Genomic DNA, 23,639 nt, shown 5'->3' with positions numbered 1-23,639 from the left:
TTTATACAAGATTTGAAAATATCCTGAACTACTTTATAATTTATTGAAAGACTTTATAGTCTTGTTTTATTTGTTTTATAAAATTGAAATATCAATATAGCTACAGATTATGTACTAATTGTAATTAAGAAGCAATAAATGCTATTTACATGCTTGTCCTGCTACACTCCCAAGGTAAGGTTAGGTCATGGTTTTCTATACTGATTTTCAGGCAAACTCTAATATTCACAATATTTTGGTGCGATGCTGGCGATTAAGTATTTATGTACTATGCCAATAGTCAGGATTGTACTTAATACATTTAGTATTAAAACATACTGTCTATTCGGAGGACGGGCTGCAAATCCGAGCATGTATCGATCAGATAAATACAAACAATTGCCTACCTTTGTGTAGTGGAGCTGCCACCACCAGACTGGAAACCTGAAGATGTGCTGTTATTTGACCCTGCACAACTGCCCACATTATTACTGTTGTTCGATCCTCCACTATTACCTCCGCTAATAACTCCACCAGGAGGGAGAATTTTAAATCTGAAATCACAAAATTATAATAATTAGATAAAGTTTGCTTGCAAAAAAGCATCCCTAGCCAGAATATTTTAGAATATGGTGGAGCTGGCGGCAGAGCGGACAAAACGCTGGACGCGTGATCCTGTGGTCCCGGATTCGATCCCGGGCACCGGCGAGAAACAATGGGCAGAGTTTCTTTCACTCTGATGCCCCTGTTACCTAGCAGTAAATAGGTACCTGGGAGTTAGTCAGCTGAAACGGCCTGCTTCCTGGGGGGTGGAGGCCTGGTCAAAGACCTAGCCGTGGGGACACTAAAGCCCCGAAATCATCTCAAGATAACCTTTCACAACCTTCCCTACCCTTCACAACCTTCCTTACTCTTAACCACCACCACCACTTAACTAAGGTGTTACCGTAACAAATTATCTCAAGACTGATTCAAAAAGCTTTTCAAAAAGCTAGAAATCTTTCTTCAGTTTGAAAAACAGATTTGCACAGTAAAATAACATACTGGACAAAATAATACGGAAGGAAATGCAGAAGAAAACCATTGAAGAGTAGAGATGCCATAGTGTAACGACCTCATTTGTAATGACCATTACTAGGTCATACTAGCAAACAGAACTCCCCAATAAGAAAACAATCAAACAAGCATGACACTCTCCTCAGTTCAGGCAATGAACCACTGGGGAGCAGTCCAAATGGAGTCAAATCGTCGATCCGTGAGCGACTTGAACCCTCCGAAGAGAATACCACACCGCCGTGAACTCCCGCACCGTGCTGTGTTGTCCCGACGGTTAGACTGATCCCCATTGCCAATGGCCGGACTGGTGAGCACTGGTTACAAAACCCCAGCCTAGAGACAACACGTCCGTGAACACATCGCACGAACGAGAGCTCAGTTAGGTGCCCCGGTAATGAACCCCGAAAAATCCGAAAAGGAAGCTGGCAACACAAGGCCCCCCGGGATCCAAACCCAGCGATAGCGAGAGCAGTGGAAGGGATGTCCCCGAAGGAACCAGAACAGCCGCCGAAACCAGATCCGACCCAATGAGTAGCCCAGCACAACATAGTTCAGACGTCTGCACAGCTACTCTAACAACTGACGCATGACTCGGGTGCCCTCCCAAAAATAGCCAAAGGCAGGACAGCAGCCGCAGCTATGCCGCAGGAGGGAAAAACGAGGCGGCGGTCCAAGAGTCCCACACATGACCTAATTAAGAGAGCCCGACTGCACAACTAGCTTACGACGACCAAATGAACCCCTGGCACGATCCTTCCGGGCAGGACCCCCCCCCCCCCAAGAGAACCAACAAATCGAACATGAGCCAGCAACTCTAGACAAAGCCGCCTGCAGAAAATGCACCACCGCAGACTCTGCAAACAGCAACAGACAAAAAGGACAAAAATCTAAGAGCCAGGGCCAAAGCAGATTCCAAAGAGTGGACGAGCACCACCTGCTGGCACACGAGGCACGAAGCAAAGAACAGACAACTTCTTCAAGGTAGTTGACGCCCGAGCCGCGAGGCAAGTGTATAAGACGCCGGTCTGGGACCCAGTTCCTCCACAAACTTCTCGAGCCAGTCCGAAGACAGCTCCAGCAGGGAAAAGAAAAGCAAGACCGAAGCCAAATGTCCATGGGCGCACAAATCCTTGGCCACCATGAAAGCCTTCACCTGCACGTGAAGCTGAACTTGGCTGATGTCACAAGGAAGCACGCATCAAGGTGCTTAAAATTGCCCCCCCCCCCCCCCCCAGGAAAACCTGAACGACTGTAGTCAACTCCCGCCATTCAAGTGTTCGAGTCTGACAGAACAAATGCCAAGCCCTAAACGAACAGAAAGGGCAGTCTGCCAACTAGGAAGACTCTGGCCCCTCATAACAGACCCAGTAAAGAAAGAGGAGAGCCAAACTCAAAAGAAGGGTCCATAATCAAGGCAAAATCCAGGTCTTGCAGGAGGTAAGCCGCAAGGGCCTCCAGCACATCCCTCTGTGGGATGTGGGAAGCCAAAATCCTCCAGAAGGAGAGAACCGAGGAACCCAAAAGAACCCAGAACCGAACCCGGGAGAAGTTGAATCCATATCAAACTTGTACGAGAAAGGGGGGGGGGGGATAGGAAAACTCCTTTCTAGACGAGTACTGTCATCTTTTGCTGATGACACGAAGCTGTGACTTGTATTTTTGTCTATACCTTATATGAGAGTAAGGAAAAGCAGTGGTGCAAGGACTATGCCCTGAGGTAACAGAGCTTTTAACTGCAATTGGACTACATTTTATTTGATTGACTGTTACTTTTTGCATTCTACTTGACAGAAAACTGAATGTCCATTGCCCAACTTTACTTACTATTTCTAGTTATCTCAATTTGTGGGCTATCACTTCAGGGTCACATTTATCAGATGCTTTTGCCAAGTCCGTATATACCACATCTGCATTCTGTTTTCTTCTAATGCATCAGTGATTTTGTCATAGTGGTCAAGTGGCTGTGAAAGAAATGATCCTCAATCTAAATCCATGTTCTGAAGACCAGAGGACCTAGACAAACTTTTCAGGATTTTTCAACTTTTTTCTATGTATGAAAAACAAAAATCCCACTGCACTCAACAGTCAGCTTCCTTCAGTTCAACAGTCTTTGTTACAACAAGATGTTAAGTATACATCCCCCTCATAACAAGATTAACTATAGCCGCGTCCAACAGCCTAAATGACCAGTCCAGCAACGAGGAGGCCTGGGCAATGACCGGGCCGCAGAGACGCTAAGCCCCGAAACCATCACAAGGTAACCACAAAGTAACTGTTATACACATCGTGCTTTGTTTTACATCATTCACCATTTCTCTATATGATAACACCTTCTTCCCATATAATTAATAAAAGCATATATTTACACCCTCTTACATAAACAATGAAACTGACCTGCAAGTATCACTAAGATTCCAGGCAGCATTTAAAAGCTGACCGATCTTTGGCACACCACCAGAAGTTGAAAATGCCAAAGCTCCCGAGTGATACATTGGTGATGATCGCATCCCCACCTGAAATTTAAAATAAAAAGCATGTAATAATTAAAATGATATAACTATTTTATACTAGAAGGGGTACCTGGGTCTCTCTCTTCCCCCTCCCCTCCCCCCCTCTCAGAACATGAAATCCCAACACACACACAATGTAACATCAATGTTATTTGTACAATTGTTACCAAGATGCAACACTAACAACTTATTAAACAACATTGTGGTCATGTTGTAAGTTGGGACATAATAAATAGCTGAAAACTTGTTCAAAAATTATATGGAAAACTGAATCCCCATTTCAGACTTCATTTTGCTTCATCTTTTCTAACATCCTACCAAATTTAATGTAAATCTAAGATGGTCAGGTTGGGAGCCATGATAATTTCTCATGGAATGACCCATACTATCTTCCTGGCCCCTCACTTACCGTACCAAGTATGAAATCCTGCTGGTTGGTTACCTCTGGAATCTCTATCTACTCAAATCTCAAATGTTGTAGATGAAAAGTCACAATAACGTGGTTGAAAAAAATGTTGACCAAACCACACACTGGAAATTGAAGAGACAACGACATTTCGATCTGTCCTGGGGCTAGATTCACGAAGTTACGCACTTACGAACCTGAACATCCTTTCACAATCTTTGGCAGCTTTGTTTACAATTATTAAATAGTTAATGAGCACCGAAGCACCAGGAGGCTGTTTATAACAACAACAACAGGTGATTGGCAAGTTTTCATGCTTGTAAACTGTTTAATAAATGTAACCAAAGCCATCAAAGATTGAGAAAAGATGTACACGTTCATAAGTACTTGCGTAACTGCTTCGTGAATCTGGCCCCTGGACCATTATCAAGTCGATTGTCCATTGACCAAATGCTGCATGCTCTGCAATGGCAATCACCCCGCAATTGCCTACATTCCAATCAAGGAATGTACAGTATTGCCAGTCACTGTCATATTTCACAACTTGGTACAAATAATATTGTTTCAGTAGGCTCTCCACCATCCCCATCTATTCTTCATTTTTTTTACTAACTGGTATTTTACTCTTACTTTACTTTTTACTCTTTGGAATATTGCATCTTCTATTAATGTTTGTCAGTTTTGTCTCCATAACGGCAATGACATGAGGATGTAATTCTGCCACCTGTTCTTACAGCTATACCCCTTTACTCGTAATGTCATCTGCATTTGTGTATCAAAAATGTATACTAATTTCTACTAGGCTGCTTAGTTTCTTCCTGCTGGTAAATTCTTCCTTTTGGGCTACTCCCATTTTGCAGGGTGGCATTTATGAGTTTGTTTAGTCACTCGCACTCATTCCTTTGGTTGCGTTCCTCACCAGTGTGATTAGGCCCACTTTCTTGCTTTGTCCAGTTATCCTCCTCCTGCCCAGGTCTCACTTATCAACCCCCCCCCCCCTGCTCTCCATTTTCAGTCGCTTTCCATTTTTCTTCACTTTTCCTCTAATTCTTTTAGCTTCCTCCTATTTTTCCTTGCTTATACCCAGTCAATGAACACTTGAGTGGAGCTACCCGTGTGGAGCTATCTCAGTTCAAATGGCTACAGGGAGCCACCAAGACCCACCTAGAAAGGCATTTTATTGCATTCAATGCAAGTTTTTTTTTCAATGTTTAACTTTTAAACCTAGGTAAGGAATATGGGGTAATCTACTTACATGGTAACCCAATAAATAATAAAAAATTACTACTTACTTGAACGCCCTCTGTAATCTCCGAGCGTTGTTTGCGGCTTTTGCTGCGAAACTTTTCCCAAAGTTTTTTCCTCTGGTTAAAAGGTAACACTCCCCACCAGAAGAGTGACCCAGACTCACACCATGCACACGTGTACAGCTGACAAGTGTGAAGTGACAATATGCGCTCATTCTGTAGCTGCAAAAATCAGAAAGGATATCGTGAATAACCCATACCTTTGCTTTGTTTTTATGTAATGCAAGAAAGTATAGAGCAAGGATACAGTAAGTAATATTCACTAAGAAAAATTTATCAATCACAACCAATCAAGAAATGTATTGCCAGTCACTGTCAGATATATTTCACAATTTGGTGCAATTAATATTACTATATAAACATTTCTATAAAACAAAACTTGTCACCACCTTCCTTTCTGAAAACATTTAAATATGAAGACATAATATGGGAGAATGTTAGGGGTATGGTTGAGGTGAAAGTGTGGTGGTGGTGTGGTTGAGGTTGGGAAGGTGGAAGGTTGGAGGAGATGTGGTTGAGGTGGGGAAGGTGGAAGTGTGGTGGTGATGTGGTTGAGGTGGGGAAGGTGGAAGTGTGGTGGTGTGGGGTGGAGGATGGTGGCACACGAGTGGTGAGGATATATTGAATGGAGATGGCAAAATGAACAAACAATTTATGGTGCTTGAAGAGGGTTGCTATCTGTTACTGTCTACCTACTGGGAGTGAATACTAGTGCTTTATCTGCTGTCTCCTTCCATTTTGAATCCAGTTTGCTTTTTTTTGTGCTGGATGGGTGGTGGGTAGGAATGGTTGGGGCAGGAATAATCTAATTATGTTTACTGGGGTCGAGTTTCAGCTCTTTGGTCACAAATCTCAATTTTTGAATAACTGATGTACAGGTTCGAGCCTGCCGAGCTGTCACATCCACATTTGAAGCTGTAAATGGAGTCTGCCGTCACCACTCCACATATTCCAAATTACATTTGTTCACTTCTAAAACATTGAAAAAAAATTATTTCTAATGCTTCTGTGGTCCATTTAGATATTTAGTTTGTGTGTGTCCCCCCCCCCTTGGTCATGTACAAATTATTTCAAATACTCTGTCCATCTACCCTGTCAATTCCCAAGAATTTATTTTGTAATAATGTCTCCTCACTCTTCTGTCTTCCAGTGACTTGAGGTTCAATTCCCCCAGTTTATCCTCTTAACAACATCCATATAAGAAGGACTAGACAATTGGTCATCCATCCTTAACTGCCTTCCCATGTTAATCCAGCAGTAATTGGGGAACTGGTTGTAAGATGATTGGTAGATCATATTCCAGGTTAAACTGATAGAGGTAAGGCTCAAGTTAAGCTGTTGAAGGGAGAGCTCGAAGTCTGCTAACACAAGTCAGAAGGTGAAATAAAGCAATCCTATATAAAAGGAGATGACCAATACCTTAAAAAGGAAAAGTGGAAAGTTTGAGAGATGATATGGTATAAAGGAGTAATTTTTTGCAGTGTCCACCCATAATGGAACGCTCAGACAAGCAACATACTTAGATTATACAAAAGTATATAAAAAAAAAATGTATTCAAATAGAAATAAATGAATCGTACCTCTGGGAAAGATTGTGCAGGCTGCTCTAGTTTAGTGGCTACATCAGCTAACGTCTCATCAAGCCACGTGGCCACACGACCTGACTCTGTAGCAACGCTGCATCTGACTCCAGCAGCACTAATAGCTACCACTCTCTCCCCTGCCAATCCAAGAGGCACTGCTTTCGGATGGTGTACACTTGGTAGCTGATAACCACAAAGATGCATATATATTAACACACACAAAATGTAAGGAATCATTCTATGAAGAAACCTTTTATTAATTAAAGACAAATTTATCAGTCAAAGAGTAAGTTATAATTGATATTATTTACATGTTTCTTCAAAAAGTACATGTGGCTACTAATCTAAATCACAGGGGCAACAACTATCACTGATATTATGACAATAACCTTAACAAGGAAGGCATGTACATCACACTGACAAAATAAGCTTAGCATCCCATACCTCAGGGTGTACATAAGGGTCTTTGTCTGCCCACCGCCACTGGTATAACTGCCCTGCAGTAGACACAGCCACCAATTCAGAGTGAAGGGCAGCAATGTGCGAGAACCTTGGAGCTGGCTGATTGCCTTGTCTCTCCGGCCAGTACTGCAGACTGTCTGCCACATCGATGGCGTCGGGTAGTAGAGAATCTTTCTTCTTTCCCGTTTCTGCAATTTTAATAAAATCACTATAGTATTTGGACACAAATGAGTAATGTTAATTATAGCACGGGTTTAAGAAACTATAGATATAGTACTGTATAGTACAACATATCACACGATTGTTTTCCCATTTGGAAGACTAACAAAAAATCTTTGTACAGTATTTTACTTTGATGAACATACTCAAATAAAGTAAATATGATAAATGTGTTAATAAATGCTTCAAGCTACTGCACAAGTGAATTTTAATGAGAATAAAATTCTGAATAATTTATATTGTATGTATAAACAAACTCCAATTTTCAAAGCTCAAAACAAAGTTTTAGCATGAATATATCCTAAAGCTAAAAAAGGGGGGGGGGGGCCTAGAAAGGAGTGTCAGCAACCAGACATCCTGCAGACAAGATATGAATGTAATGCAGGTTCACTGCCACTCCACCCAAAATGTTCAGAAAATTTTCATCCTTGAACAACCTTACCCCCCCCCCCCCAACTGCACATATAAAATTAAGTACAATATTCTGGTATGCATTAAAAAAATATTCCAGCAAATTATTTAGGTCTTTCTGCATCATAAAACATTGTTTACTGAGGTCAAGAAAATGCTACTTATTTCAGTTAGGCCGTAGCGAGGCGAAGAAATGTTGACGTCATGCCCCGAGGTATAATTTTCAAATTAACTATTTGTAATAGATGCCTCCTCAGTAGTATCATCTTGATCCATAAAAGTCCTTACAATTTTGCATGACACCAATGGTTCTTAGCATGGTCGTCAGTCAACGGATGGTGTTGCACCAAATATGATGCACCCCCCATTTTTTTTATTAAGGTCTAGGAAGAAAACCAAGGCTTTCAAGATTTTTTCAACTACGAAAAATAATTGCCATTCAATACTGAAAGCCTCCAGTATCAAATGATATCCACAGTCAGTGGGAGTTTAGTATATTATGAAGCACATCTAGTCTTCCACAGATAATTGGGGCACAGGTGTCTATCACTTCAGAGTGATGGGAGTAGTTTAAAGGAGTTACTTCTATAAATAATCATGTTTCAAGAAGTACCTCCTACCTTTAATTAGGGGTTAAGATCACAAACCGACCTAACTTGCAAGTGCAATAGCTAAGCACTGGTGTAGGCTCATCAGCTAGCAAGCCCCCAACCCCAAATTTGTAGTAAATCATGAGAAAGGGTCATTACTATAATGAAAAACAAACACCATGAGCACCCATGCAACTTAACTAAATTCTTTGACTCCTACCATCAGCAGAATGGTCCTTTGTTAGCTTTGCACCAGCTTTAAACAAAAAAGAAATAGCTAAATAATCCCACAATAAACAAACCTTATATAGTTGATTCAACCCAATATAAACAAACCTGTATGTGGTTGTGTTACTCTAACCGATAGCAGCGCGCTCGACAGCCACTTCCGAGGTCCAGAATAGTGACGGTCACGCCACCTTAGTTCTCGGTCAGCACGATGCTCCGAGCCGGTAGATCCAGCTGAGCCCTCACGATCTCTCTCACCTGCTCGCCCACGGCTTCCACCAGATCGACTGAAAATTAGTAAGTCGAAACATCAAGCCTTCACCGTAAGGAATCACTACTAAAAGGAACTGCAGATAACAATTTGCAGCTTAATTATACTGTACAACAAAGAAATCCTTGCATGATTAGCAATTTCTTATTTTATATTTATCTTTTTTTTTAACACATGGAATCTCTTCGCAGTTTTCAGGGTCCGAGCCGACCGCCCTCCTTACTCATCAGCCACCCCTATCACCCTCATGCCTCTCAGGGTAAATGGGGCAACAGGGCTGGACTGGGGAATTAACCGAAGGGACCAATCAGAAAAGGCTATCTTATTACTCTCACAATATTATCTCAAAGAAAACAGCTCTACAGAAAGGGAGCAGCCTATTACTGACACGGACAGAAATATATAAAGGTCTTAGCAACAGTGTCAGTCATCAGTCAATTGTAGTTTGTATTGGGCGTGTTATTCCGTGAGTCGGCACTAATGCATTTATATTACAGAATTTCTAGTTTTTAATTATTTCATTATTTCTAAATTTAAAGCATTTTTATTCTTATTTTTGAAAAAGATTCCAATCAAAACAGATATACTGATACAGCATAATAAGAAAGATATATTAGTACTGTACAGTATATGATAAATTGATGGTGTACCTTGACAACCATAAAACCTTGTGCCGTGAGCCCCGAACTGAAGCAGGTTGAAAATATTTCCTCCAAGGAATAACTTGACTGGTGCTTCACTCCAGGGAAGCTATCGAGTGGGCTCCATCCCAGAAATTATTATATTAGCTCAAAACTCCTTATCTTAAACATTTGTATTACCACAGAGATCAGCTTATGTATGGTCTTGACTAAGAGTACATAACAATGTAAAAATATTTAGCCATACCCCTATCAATATGACAGCACTCAGCCCCAAGCTTCTGGATTATTATACACTAGGGATGTACAAAAAAAAATGCATTTTCTTTACCTGCGAACTGAAGAATAGCCAAACATATCATCAGAAAACATGGCATCGGCATCAATTATAACGGAGGGATGGTCAGCGGCAACAGATATGCCAGCATCTAAGAGAGAGATGAGGTCCTCCGGCACATACGAGTCACCACTTTCCTCTGGTTCCTCCACGTCCTCATCGTCCCGTGACAATAAATTGTTCACTGCCAGGTTTACATCAAGGTTGGTTCTCTGTGAAGAATTACATTACAGTATATGGTCAATACATATAATACAATATGATACAGTATATCAGAGACTGATAAAAATACAGATTCTACACACACAAAAAAAAAAAAGTTACGGTAAAATTTTAGCAAAATATAAAATATTGATCTTTAATATTGCAAACTATATATAGTTCAACAGATTGCAACCTGTATTCAGGTTATACATATCCAAGCTGCAGCCGAACCCATGTATTTATCCATTTTATATTGTGTACTTTGGCAGCAGGTTCTCACTTACACGTTTCATTGCATATAACTGCGTATTTCGTGTTGATTATTTCCTTGTTTAGGGCTTCCATCCCTCTAACTAGTGCTCTTGTATCTTGGTTCAATTGGAAGAGTATTTCTCCAAATGTCATATTTTGCTCAAATTTGACGAAAAAACAAAACTGTATGCAATCAGTTTTCGAGGTGCAATTCGAGTAGGGATTGCACCTCTGCAATCCATATCCAAATCAAATCCAAACATATCCAAATTGCTGTTCAATTAAAGTTTAAATCATCATCAGTTGTAAGTCCTATGTAAATATTTTTAATTAATAAACTGGATTTGGTGGCTGCATTAACCCCTAAGTGCAGCTATCGATATATGTTGATCGAGTGTAATGTGGTTGTATGTCAATTTTAACTATTATTATCTGGTTTTAATAACAATGACACTAATATAAATATAACAGCTCTATATGAATGTAGTGGAGTTAACGTACACCAATTGACACTTTCGCCTTCCTGGCGTGCGCGCCCCAGCCTAGCCCAAGGTGGGCCGAGCGTTTCGCGCGAGCGGGCAGCCACACTAAAATGTGTACACTCTTTTCAGTTTTCTCACCTCAATTTTTATTATAAGTCATTCATTTTGGTATCAAATTGTTTGCAATAGAATTCCCTTCAGCTGTATATGCATATAAGGTCCAAAAGCCCAATGTGCCACCCGCAACAAACCCAAAAATCAGCCGAGCGTTACCCCATGAGCGCGAAGCACTAAAATACAGTATGATTACTCTTTAATTTTCTCACCTCAATTCTCGTGCAACGTCGTTCATTTTGGCATCAAATTGTTCGTAATAGAATTTCCTACAGGGGTATATGCCTAGAAGGTCCAAAAACCCTGCCCTTCAAGAGTTTCTCTGTCCCCTTGACTGACCACAGTCAGTAAAGTTTAAGCTATCCAGAAAACACTCCTGAGAGATGCAACTGAACATGATATGTTCATTGTGTGATAAAGGGTTGCAGGTCTTCTGAGTACTAGAAAATGGGGCTGTGAAGAGTACAAAAAGGTGGGGAACCACAGCTCTATTGTACTTGACAAGCAAAATGAAGAATGCATAATTTTTTTGTTTAATAGAGACCAGTTGACTTTTGATGTGCTGATCTTGGTTATTATATTATGTGTACATTATCAGTCTTCTTTGGTCTTGACCCCATCTAATCAACTTTGCATCTGTAAACATTGTTGAGAACACTCATAGTTCCCCAGGGAGGTCATTTACATTAATCTGGAACAATAGTGGTTTCAGCAACAAGCCCTGCAGGACCCCACTTGCTACTTATCTCCATTCTGACACTTCCTCTTCCATTAATATCCTGTTTCCTGTTTATCTGATGCACTCTACTCCATTCAAGCAAATTTCCATTACCCTAGGCTGCTTTTCCAGTTTTCAAGTCAGCTTTTCATGGTGGCCAGGTTTTTGGCAATATAGAAAAGTGCATTCCACCCATCCTTTTCTCTCGTGCCATATCTTGCCAACCTTGTCGCTTCACTTGTATTAATACTGTAACTCCCTCTCTTTGTGTTAGGTAAATTTTTAGACTTTACAAATTTTGTCATTCTCAAATAGCATATCCTCTAACTTCACTTCCTGGGTAAACATACGAGAAAGATTAGGAGTAGCAGAACTCGACAAAAACAACAAACATACCTGCAATTCCCTGATTATAAGGTTGCGACTCCTGCCTTGAAGCACCACTTGGGCTTGTGATATGAGTTCTTCTGGAACATATTGTGCTGGCAACATGGGGCGAGACGAGCCCATAATTACCCCGGCCCCCCGCCCTCGTACTCCACCAGAGCCAGAGGTGGTGCGAACAATGCGGCGGCCTCCGGTGGACATGCGAGCTGTCAACTTGGTGCTGCTTTGGCTGCTGCTCTTGTTGCAGCTTCTGTTAAGAGTAAAATGGTTAAAATTCATAGTAAGTACTTCAGACACTCAAGTTATTAAATAAAATATTTATACATATATAATTTTATTCAAATACTGTGCTACAGGCAAATGTGAAATTTTTCACCATAAAGCATGGAAGACTGTTAATGTGTCATAGCACTCAAGTAGCGGTCACAACGGCAAGGGAAAATGACAGGGTGGTTACCAAGAACCCTTCAAGCAAAAGATGCCAATGTTAGTACTTTTTAAAACACTAATGTTATCTAGGATGGATTACCATTGCACACTAACAGTCTCATTCTAATCTGGAGAAGTTGTTAAACGTAACTGGCACACATGCAGACAAGCTTTACTGCCTGAATTCTTTCAATAAAACATTAAATTATTGGGAGTGCTCAAAATCCTTAAACTTTACTCCCTGACCTACATGCAAGAGATGTACATAATAATTTACACAATTTTTAGAGGGATTGCTTCTAACTCTGCACATTAGTATCAAACAATTCACTCATTACACCATTAACTCTTTAAACATGAAAGAATAAAGTAAAATGCAGAATATCTATTGACTGATGAGGCATCTCCTATTTATGCCCTATTAAACTCAACTCATATGCATCTGCATTTAATAATACATGTAATAATACTAAATCTGCATTTAATAATACTAAATCCATACATGTTCTTCGCTCTCAAAAAGTCATTTATTATTAACTGTCATTTGCTTTTCTAAAGTCAATGAATGACATTTACACCTTACAATAATTCTCATGGCTTCTCTACAAGATACTTCTGCACCCTCCTCTACCCTGCCTCCTGTTTTAACATGGCAAACTTTAAATCCCTTTATGCTCAAGTTGCCAGGCATGACTCAACTCGTCTAAAACTTCTCTAACAAAGATCACCTTCTCCGAGTGCACCACCGCTGTCATCCTGACTACTTTTTCCAGTACTGTACTTTGCAAGGGATGCAAAGAGCCCTTACAGCCAAGCATCTTTTTATCTCCTTAGTACAATGTGTTTGGAGGCAGGCATCTGGTAGCAGGAAATTAGTCACTTGCTATAAAAAAAAAAAAAAGACAAACCATGTACATTGCTGATTAAAGCCAGTTCTATAATGCTTGCAGAAATCTAAAAGTTGCTTTCAATTGGCCGCAGAATAATTTCTGCCGAGGAAGTAAGAGCTGATGCTTAAGGCAACCGAAACCTTTCATAGTGAAATTTCATCACCCAAAGTAACATTTATTTCTTGGTGCACAAAGCTGGCAGCATGCCTTAAGGTTAACGAAGGCTTTCCGCTACAGATCATGCCAATATAAAAAGTACACACATACTAGAGATATACTATGATAACACTTTAATTATAGACCAAATTTTCTCTGAAAGTGTTTTAGTATATATAATAGACAAGTGCTACATGCTTACAAAGTAACAAACCAATGGTGGTGGAGGATAGGCAGAGTTGGGGGGCAGAGCAAGGCCAGGCCAAGGCAGAGCAAGGCCAGGCCAGGCCAAGGCAGAGCAAGGCCAGGCCAGGCCAAGGCAGAGCAAGGCCAGGCCAGGCCAAGGCAGAGCAAGGCCAGGCCAGGCCAAGGCAGAGCAAGGCCAGGCCAGGCCAAGGCAGAGCAAGGCCAGGCCAGGCCAAGGCAGAGCAAGGCCAGGCCAGGCCAAGGCAGAGCAAGGCCAGGCCAGGCCAAGGCAGAGCAAGGCCAGGCCAGGCCAAGGCAGAGCAAGGCCAGGCCAGGCCAAGGCAGAGCAAGGCCAGGCCAGGCCAAGGCAGAGCAAGGCCAGGCCAGGCCAAGGCAGAGCAAGGCCAGGCCAGGCCAAGGCAGAGCAAGGCCAGGCCAGGCCAAGGCAGAGCAAGGCCAGGCCAGGCCAAGGCAGAGCAAGGCCAGGCCAGGCCAAGGCAGAGCAAGGCCAGGCCAGGCCAAGGCAGAGCAAGGCCAGGCCAGGCCAAGGCAGAGCAAGGCCAGGCCAGGCCAAGGCAGAGCAAGGCCAGGCCAGGCCAAGGCAGAGCAAGGCCAGGCCAGGCCAAGGCAGAGCAAGGCCAGGCCAGGCCAAGGCAGAGCAAGGCCAGGCCAGGCCAAGGCAGAGCAAGGCCAGGCCAGGCCAAGGCAGAGCAAGGCCAGGCCAGGCCAAGGCAGAGCAAGGCCAGGCCAAGGCAGAGCAAGGCCAGGCCAAGGCAGAGCAAGGCCAGGCCAAGGCAGAGCAAGGCCAGGCCAAGGCAGAGCAAGGCCAGGCCAAGGCAGAGCAAGGCCAGGCCAAGGCAGAGCAAGGCCAGGCCAAGGCAGAGCAAGGCCAGGCCAAGGCAGAGCAAGGCCAGGCCAAGGCAGAGCAAGGCCAGGCCAAGGCAGAGCAAGGCCAGGCCAAGGCAGAGCAAGGCCAGGCCAAGGCAGAGCAAGGCCAGGCCAAGGCAGAGCAAGGCCAGGCCAAGGCAGAGCAAGGCCAGGATGGGGCAAGGCCAGGGGTGAGGACAATGAGGTGAAGGTGCGAGATACGTACATCAATTTATATTTCTGAAGAATTAATTTATCTATAGGAATAGTCGCACTGAATTTTCCATTATGTTTGATGTTGTAGTGATTAACGGCTGCAGACAATATACACTACCTCCTAATGTTGTTTTTGTTTTTGATAAGTTTAGCATCCCTGAATTTTCCTAAGTGTTGCTCTTGGTTCCTGTGTGAGATACAAGCACCATTGGCACTATCGACATGGCAGCCATACTTATGCTCGTAAAGCCTTGTATCTATGTCACTTACATATATGCAGGCGATGAGCCACAATAATGTGGCTTAAGTAGTTTGACTAGACCACACACTAGAAGGTGAAGGGACGACAACGTTTCGGTCTATCCAGGACCATTCTCAAGTCGATACTTCTAGTGTGTGGTCTAGTCAAACTCGCTCACATATGCTGTCAACTCATGCAGGGTATAGTATACACCTTTGCTGTGGTGACTGTTGTTGCTAGTTCTGCTTTGACAAGAGTTTTGAGTGTAGATATATTTTGAGCAAGCCATATATGAGCTTTATTGCAGACATTGCCTATGTTGTTTGCAGCTTGCCCTGTCAGGAAAATACTCAGTCGCTCTGGGTTTGTTCGGTTAAGGGTTACTATTGATGCTATTAGTTGCTTGCTTTCTGCATTCCCTAATGAAGGATATGGGGTATTTAAGACTTAAGAATGAATTAGGGATGTAGTGACATGCATCTTAAAGGAACTGCTGGTTACAAATCCTATAAGCTCAGAGCAAGAATCCAATCACTGTGCCACATTTTGTCCTACTCTAATAGCATGGCGAATTCAAATGAATGAGGTAGTTTCTGTACATCGATTTCTTGTATTATCTGAAATTCAGAATTTCACCATCTTTCATTACTGTATTAGTGTCTAGAGAAGGAAAACGTTTCTCCCAGCATTCAAGGAAGGCCACAGTACATTTGAATCAGGCAGACTTCAGCTCCTGATCTCCCATTATTTTACGATTATCATAGCACTTACAAAGACCAACAAAGGCCTTCACAATATATGTATTTTTTTATATTTTTACTTTTATATTCATTTCATATAAAAAACAGAAGGAATGTGTTGACCACTGCCCAGGCCTAAATAAGGATAGATTTTTAGTGTACTGTATTTAGTATTTTCCATACTTTCATCACAGGTCAACCATTTCATAACAAGAATCGAGTAAAATATTTTTTTTTTTTTTTTTTTGCTCACAGGCATGGTGGCAATTTTTATAAGGTAAAGCAACTTAACATGCTATTTCAGTGCTGGAAAAAAAAATCTTCAAAGGATTACACAAGTAATTTAATAGATACTGTCAATGGAAGGCACCATTACAATGCCAAAATGTAAGAGCCAAACCAGAAGTAATTGTGGTGTATTCATAAGTCAATTGGATCAACGAAATCAAAGGGTAGCAGTGTTATTCCCATCAGTTCCAAGGCCTTATTAGTTGGAACCTTGGTCTAAGCAAGGTGGCATCCAGACTAACTAGCTTCTTATTATTCACTTTAATGGCCCTAATTAAGTGCAGAAACTCTCCAGTTTGTTTAAGATGTGCATTACAAATAAAGTGCCAATAGTTTAAACAAAGATTTCTCTAAAATGATGTACCAGCAGGTTTAATGAGAGGAGCTGCTAATACCAGAGGTGACTGAATACATGGGAATGTTAAGAGTTGTAGATTTTAGGCAGACTGCACAGGGAGGCAGGGTTGGTGTCATTAGGAATGAGATGCTGAAGTCGTTTCCCACAGTCAGGAACTTAATCTCCTCCTCATCACTCGCTCACCTTGTCTATCCATCACCATGACCTACCTATCCTCTTCTAACCATCAAGTTCTCTTTAATACAGTATATCCATTCACCATTTAAAATACACTTATTCAATATGATCAAACAATCTCAAACTTTCTTCAGTTTTACATTTTGAACCATTTTGTATGTCACACCTTTCCATTACATATTCATTCTTTGCTACTGTATAGCATATCTATTCTTTTAGCACCACAAATGCATCTCAAGATTGTCCACTTCTACTGCTTTATTTTAGCATAAGTAGAACACAAAATTTATAATTTAAAGGTATACTGAATACAACAAAATAACTTCCAATAAATTTAGAAGTAATGTATGCGCTCGTTTATTCGAGTTTCACTAAACCAAATATTTGGGTTATCCGGCCTAAATTGCATCTGGATAATTTTTTGCCAAACTTCGCCATATCCAGACAGAAATCAAGATAACCAGAGATTTTGTCAGAGCGCAAACTGGCACAGAGTCTAAGTTGAGTCCGGATAATTTTCCGGCAAAACCTTGTCATATCCGGGCAGAAATCAGTATACCTGGAGGTTAGTTACGTAACTTTTTAAGACCTACACATTTCAAGATCTACAGTATCAAAGAAAACTACAAGGTAAGCTGAAGTTTTTCTTTTAAAATATATATTTTTTTTAGTGTGGGGAAATTTGAATTATGTTGGTTGTGGTACAAAAATACTGCAAATATGGTCAGTTTTTGGATTTTTCCTGCAAGAATTCTGTTTATCCAAATGTCTAGCTTATCCAATAAAGGGTAACACTGACAAGCAAGCTTGGACAGTACAAGCATGGCACATACCAGATGACCACACTTGCTTACCCTTGTTTGTGATCTGCCTTATTGAGATCCAGAGCATCAGTGTTGATGGAGAAGACAAGACGAGCCACTCGGCCATCTTCAGTGAGGACTGCAATGTGTGATGGCCCTATAGCCACCTGGCGGATATTTTCCCGTAGCCCTGCCACCGCACTCACCCCAACTCCACCTGACCAGTTCAGACGAAGACCCAGTTCTTTAAGCCTGGAAAAGTATAATACAGTACTGCAATAATTATATATAAATATAAACAAAAATGCACACATACATCAACTCACCAAGGAAATGGAGACAAAAATGAATAGTTGAATTTAATAAACATACCCTATACTGAATACCTGAATTATACTATATACTGTATTATTAAAATAGCGCTTATTATATTTCTCAATGTAAAAATACTCCAATTATATTGTAAGAAAAAGTATCTTAAACCTTAGGTGATTTTATATATACGAGATTCTCATCAGATAATCACATATACTTTATGCTGTATTGAGTATTATTTTATAATGATAAATTTCAAGACATCCTTCAAGTACAGTTACCAAGTCACTGGTAAAATAGTAATCACAGACACTAAAAAGGGCAGAAAGCACTTTCATAAAGTTACTCAGTTCTAAATGTCTCAAAGTTAAGATACACTTAAAACCAACAACTTTATGCACAAACAGCACAAAACAACCACTAGACAGTGACATTGTAACTACCAGTATTAGGCTGGGATATCGATAATTATGGCAGGTGGTACGAGTCTTAGATACCCTGAGCTCTGGAATTACTTCACGCTCAAATACTGGAAGACATTCTTGTGATCTACCCAGAGTTAGCAAGTGTAGGCTAGTATACTAGACTTGTATCTCATGATTTCTCTTGATTCTATGCACGACTAGCCCTCCTGTGAGATGGGGATATTAGGTGAACTAATAAGAACATAAGAATGAAGGTAACTGCAGGTCTATTGGCTATACAAGAGTTGTTACATTCTTGTACAACTACTAGTACGCGTAGCGTTTCGGGCAGGTCCCTGGAATACGATCCCCGCCACGAAGAATCGTTGTTACAACCAAGTACCCATTTTACTGTTGAGTTAAACAGAGGTTACAGTTAAGGATTTGCGCCCAGTAAATCCTCCCCGGCCAGGATACGAACCCATGACAAAGCGCTCGCAGAACGCCAGGCGAGTGTCTTACCACTATACCATGGAGACTGGTAAAATATGAAGCAGCGTCTATTTACATCAATCTAATCTCATTCATACATATGCTAACCTATGCTTGAAACAACCAAGGGATCCTAACTTCTATGATCCTAACTTCTATTATGTTACGCGATAATCGGTTCCACAAATCAACCACCCTGTTACTGAACCAGTATTTACCCAGGTATTTCCTAAATCTAAACTTAAGATCATAAGAATGAAAGTACATAACTGCCACCTCTTGTACTGATCTATACTTTTATAATCCCTCATATAGAATAGCACACTGCTCTATATACTTAAGCTTCTTAATGAAAAAAATTTATAAAATCACCCATTGCTGTTTACAAGTCAAGAATATAAATCCAAATTAGCTAAACATGAACACTGGGATTTACTAACCACAACTTAGCACAGATTTCCAAAATGTTTTACAAACATTCTGGTTTATAGGCTAATGTACTGGGAAGTAGTGGGAATACTTGGTAATGATAGCCAAATACAAAGTTTGAGAAAATAATGGAAAACAGAAGTTTGGGAGGGTTATGGAACACATACTTTACCATATAATTTTTCATTCATTTGTAATTAATTTAACTTTAATTCTTGTTTTGTATTCATTGTGTTAGGGGACAGGTAACCAATATATACAGTACATGTTAGGCTTATATCGAGGTCCCCCTCAAGGGTTGAATTACTGACCTCCCTCCCTGGGGGTGTGTAACAAAAAGGAGGCCTGGTCAAGGACCGGGCAGCGGGGACGCTAAGCCCCGAAATCATCAAGATAACCTGTACCTTTAGCTTCACAAGAGTGCTTTTGTACGTGTTTATGAGAGGTCATGAACTGGTGGCCTGAACAGTGTAGCAAACATAAAAACATGGTCAACCCCTATCTAGTACCCTGATGAATGACAATTACATGTTATTGTGAGGGCATGGAGAGGTTATCAGTCACTAGTTACCCCCCCCCCTAATAGCTTTCAAGCAAGGTTGTCAGCTGGACATGTAACAGACAATACTGATCTTTGTATGGGTAGCTATATTGATATCTGTATGGGAAAAGGTGGAGAACCTTATTCAGGCTCTCTAAGCATTCTCTCTTTGCATCATTATGAAGTAGCATGCTGTTGCCCTCCATTTTTGTGGTAACTAAAATGTACAGCATGACCTTCAAAATCTGGACCTCCATACAGTGCCAGTACTGTACAATGGAAACCTCATACAATCTGGTAAGATTTTGTTTGCTCACTCCATGGAGTGTCATGGAGTGGACAAACAGTGGTGGTCTCAGTAACACGCTTTGGGAGACCCCAGGTGTTACATTCCTCCAGCTCAAAATTTTGTCAGTGACTTTTCTGTCATTCAGGTATTCCCTTACTCAATTCATTATTATTGACTAGGCACAAATCCCTAACTGTATGCCTCTTCACCCAGCAGCGAATCGGTACCTGGTTGTTAAACGATTTGGTGGGAAATAGTCTGGGGAAAATTAAGATTAAGGACCTGCCCGAAACGCTGTGGGTGCTAGTGGCTTTACAAGAATGTATAAACGCTTGTATATATAAATAAAAAAATCCTCCCAGCATGTCTCACGGTCTTGTACACCTGCCTACATTATACCCAAACACCGGTGGTCCGTAAGCTTATATACCAAATATTACAGAACTATTGCTTGCACACTTGGATTGCAACCGACTGAACCTGTACTGTACAGTGACACCTCAGCTTACAAATGCCCCCCTTTACGAACTTTTCAGGTTACGAGCCCAATTTCTTTGTAAAATCCTAATTGGGTCAAGAACTTTGCCTTGGGTAACGTACTTTGTTGATACACATATGGCCGACCTAGCGCATGGTGGCACAGTAACCACGCCTCAGTTTACCAGTGCCTCCTGCCTAGTGACAATCACACCTGAATTCTGTGTAAAGAATTTAATTTTTTTCATATTTTTGGGTATTTGAACATAAAAGTAATTATTATATAGTATATATCTCACCATGGGTCCCAAGAAAGTCAGTGGTAAGGTTCAACCTAAGAAAATAGTTGTGAGTAGAGGCAGTAGAGGATGTCCCTTCCTCAATAAGAAAATGTGTGAAGTATGGGAAAAACTGCAAAGTTTTGTTGAAAAAACTCACCCAGATAAAGCTGTAGTAGGCCGTTGTATTGACCTTTCAAATGACAATGTGATGTGTCACTACAGACAAGTGTTAAATTGTTGGGAAAAGCAAGTGTCTTTAGACAGATTCTTAGCAAGACAAGCAAGCAATTAGCCACAACCAGGTCCTAGTGGTATGCCTGCAAAACGTAGAAGAGTGTACCCCAGAGAAGTCATCACTGCCTGATGTTATAATGGAAGGGGACTCCCCTTCCAAACACTAACACCTCTCTTCCTCCTGACAATCTTCCATACACCAACAAGAGTCATCAATAAAGGTAAGCAGTAAATTGTACATACTTTAGTACTAAAGATTTGGGTGAATTAGATATAAAATTTACTTTGAACTTAATATTTTTGGGAGTGTGGATCAGATTAATTCAATTCACAGTATTTATGGGAAAATTCGCTTCGATTTACAAATTTTCAGGTTATGAACCGTCTCTGGGAACGGATTAAATTCCTAAGCTGAGGTACCACTACATTTGATTCCCAAACAAGACAAAATGTTTGGACATGCCCTCGTGTTATTTCACCTGATGTGCCTGTTCACCTAACAGTAAATAGGTTCCCAGGAGTAAAACAACTGTTATAGGTTGCATCCTGGGCAGAAGATCAGTAGTGAACACTATGTAGACCTGGATAAACACACACTATTTTTTATTCATTTACTGTACTAATGTATATATATACACAAGAAGGTAGAGTGGGTTGCGATATTACACACGTTGGTGAAGTAATACATTCTTGAAAAGCCACGAATATGCATAGTGTTTTGGGGAGATTGTAAAGCTCAACAAAGGTTAAGGAATATTTAATACAGTACTGAAGACAATATAATGTAATGATAGGTACATAGTAACAGAATTTGAATTCACATAATTACTTCAGCAGTAATACAGCGAGTCAGTAATACAAGACACTGCACGAGTCAGTGGGACAAATAGAGGGACCCTTGACAAGCCGCCAGCTTCCTGTCCTCATTAAAGCTACTAGTGTTAGTGGCCCTCAGGTAAATTCAGGTAGATTAACCCAAAACATGAAATGGAAAGATTCTGGCCTACCATCTAGTCAATTAATTGAGTTCCTAAATATTTCCAACCATTCCTACCCACCCAGCAAACCTTCCCTGGCCTTCATGTTGGCATTATTTGTAATTTTGGTTTTGCATCAATTATAGAATTGTTAATTGCAGTATTAATTATTTTAATTATTGTCATGACTGTCATTTGTAATCAATTCAATGACTCATTTGAGAGAGATCATAGTATATGTATCACTCGGTATGTGCATTATATTTAGTGATAATAGGTCGGTTATGGGACAGGGATGTGACCCGGGTGGCAGGTGTGGCCAGGTCACACCTACACACCTGGCAGGCCACACCTGAGAGGCCTCCCCAACACGGTAATATTTGCCAGCAGTGAATCATGCCCTCCGACCTCACTCCATCACCCTCAAATTCCTTCCCTATCTGCCCTGTATCCAGTGCCTGAGCCAGCTGCTGGTCGCCTCTGGGGTGCCTGCAACACCATACACGCCCCAAGCTGGTCCTGTGCCAGTTACCGAGGCAGAACAACCAGCCGAAGATGGCGTTCACGAAACATTTATGGAGAATAAGTGTATAGCGGGGCAGTGTGGTGGGGGGCTGCGGAGCATGTTTCTCTCTCTTCCTTACCTCTCATTGAGCTGGTCCTCGGTCCCTGGCAGCGGGTGGATGACACAGTGCAGCGAGGTCATCTTGCACGTCTGCAACACGCGCCAACAGTTAGGAGGAGATGATCAAACTGGGCGAGAACATGTGTGTGTGTGGCGGTGAGTGCGTGCTAGCTCCCCGCCGCCATGTTGTGGCCGCCGGAGCCTCTTGACCAGCAGGAATATTACCTTCCCTCGCCTCTCTCACCTCTCACACCTCAACACTCTACCTCTCGCACACTTCACACAGTTACCACTTTTTATTCCACGGCGGAGACCGATTGGTGTAAGCGGGGAGCATGCATACTGGTGATTGGGGATATATATATATAGATGTCGCTGCTGCGGCCGCTGGTGAACCTGTTCAAATGGAGCTTTAATTTGCCTTCTTGGTAAACCTTTCTGCCAATACCTCGCGCATCTTAACTCTCCTCCACCTGATTAATAACTACACTTCCTATATTTTATTGTACTAACTTTTGCAAATAGAGTATATATATACATGACTGAGAATGGTAGGATTTATATAGGACCAGCCACGATACTAATGGCTCATAGCCTACTAGGCCTATTGTACTTCCTTTATTTTATTTATTTATTTATTTATTTATTTATATACAAGAAGGTACATTGGGTTGTGAGAGTACATAACACTAGTGTACTTACATTCTGAGTACTTACTTACATTCGTACTTAATTCGTAGTTTTTTTATTATTATTAGCAAAATTAGGTATACACAGCAATGTGCTGCTACCCTATTCTATATGAGATATTACACACACTGTAGATCAAGAACTAGCTATAGGTTTAACTATTATTCCCATCTCACAGGACGGTTAGTCATACATGGAATATTAGGGGAGATAATACCTGCCTTAATACAAAAACAAACAGCTCTGACTAATCAGCTGGCTATAAGTTCATCTAATATTCCCATCTCACAGAATAGTTAGTCATACACGGAATTAGGGGAGAAAATACCAGCCTCAATGCAAAAACAAATCAACTCTGACTAAAAATCAGATGAGAA

General features: G+C 41.2%; 2 protein-coding genes across 6 annotated transcripts in view; one reads left to right on the top strand and one right to left on the bottom strand.

The window, feature by feature from the left end:
* Positions 1 to 22,977, bottom strand: part of hyd (E3 ubiquitin-protein ligase hyd) — a 90,647-nt gene extending 67,670 nt beyond the window's left edge. For all 5 annotated transcript variants that reach the window (XR_006773909.2, XR_006773910.2, XM_045756541.2 and 2 more), the window contains exons 1-10: positions 22,592 to 22,977; positions 17,560 to 17,760; positions 12,167 to 12,407; positions 9,995 to 10,212; positions 8,860 to 9,038; positions 7,286 to 7,491; positions 6,839 to 7,024; positions 5,244 to 5,420; positions 3,430 to 3,548; positions 387 to 533 (exon numbers count right to left, since the gene is read on the bottom strand). Coding sequence is in view for 3 of the 5 variants with exons in the window: in XM_045756541.2 (XP_045612497.1) it covers positions 387 to 533; positions 3,430 to 3,548; positions 5,244 to 5,420; positions 6,839 to 7,024; positions 7,286 to 7,491; positions 8,860 to 9,038; positions 9,995 to 10,212; positions 12,167 to 12,407; positions 17,560 to 17,760; positions 22,592 to 22,653 (1,736 nt within the window). In the remaining 2 variants the exon portion in view is untranslated. The remainder of the gene's footprint in view (positions 1 to 386; positions 534 to 3,429; positions 3,549 to 5,243; positions 5,421 to 6,838; positions 7,025 to 7,285; positions 7,492 to 8,859; positions 9,039 to 9,994; positions 10,213 to 12,166; positions 12,408 to 17,559; positions 17,761 to 22,591) is intronic.
* The window catches only part of Sbat (LSMD1 domain-containing protein Sbat), a 543,594-nt gene that overhangs the window by 472,989 nt on the left and 46,966 nt on the right, over positions 1 to 23,639 (top strand). The window lies entirely within an intron of this gene.

Source organism: Procambarus clarkii, chromosome 53, assembly GCF_040958095.1.
Source record: "Procambarus clarkii isolate CNS0578487 chromosome 53, FALCON_Pclarkii_2.0, whole genome shotgun sequence".
NCBI lineage: Eukaryota > Metazoa > Arthropoda > Malacostraca > Decapoda > Cambaridae > Procambarus > Procambarus clarkii.
The sequence above is the reverse complement of the archived record's forward strand: the minus strand, read 5'-3'. Positions and strand labels throughout refer to the sequence as shown.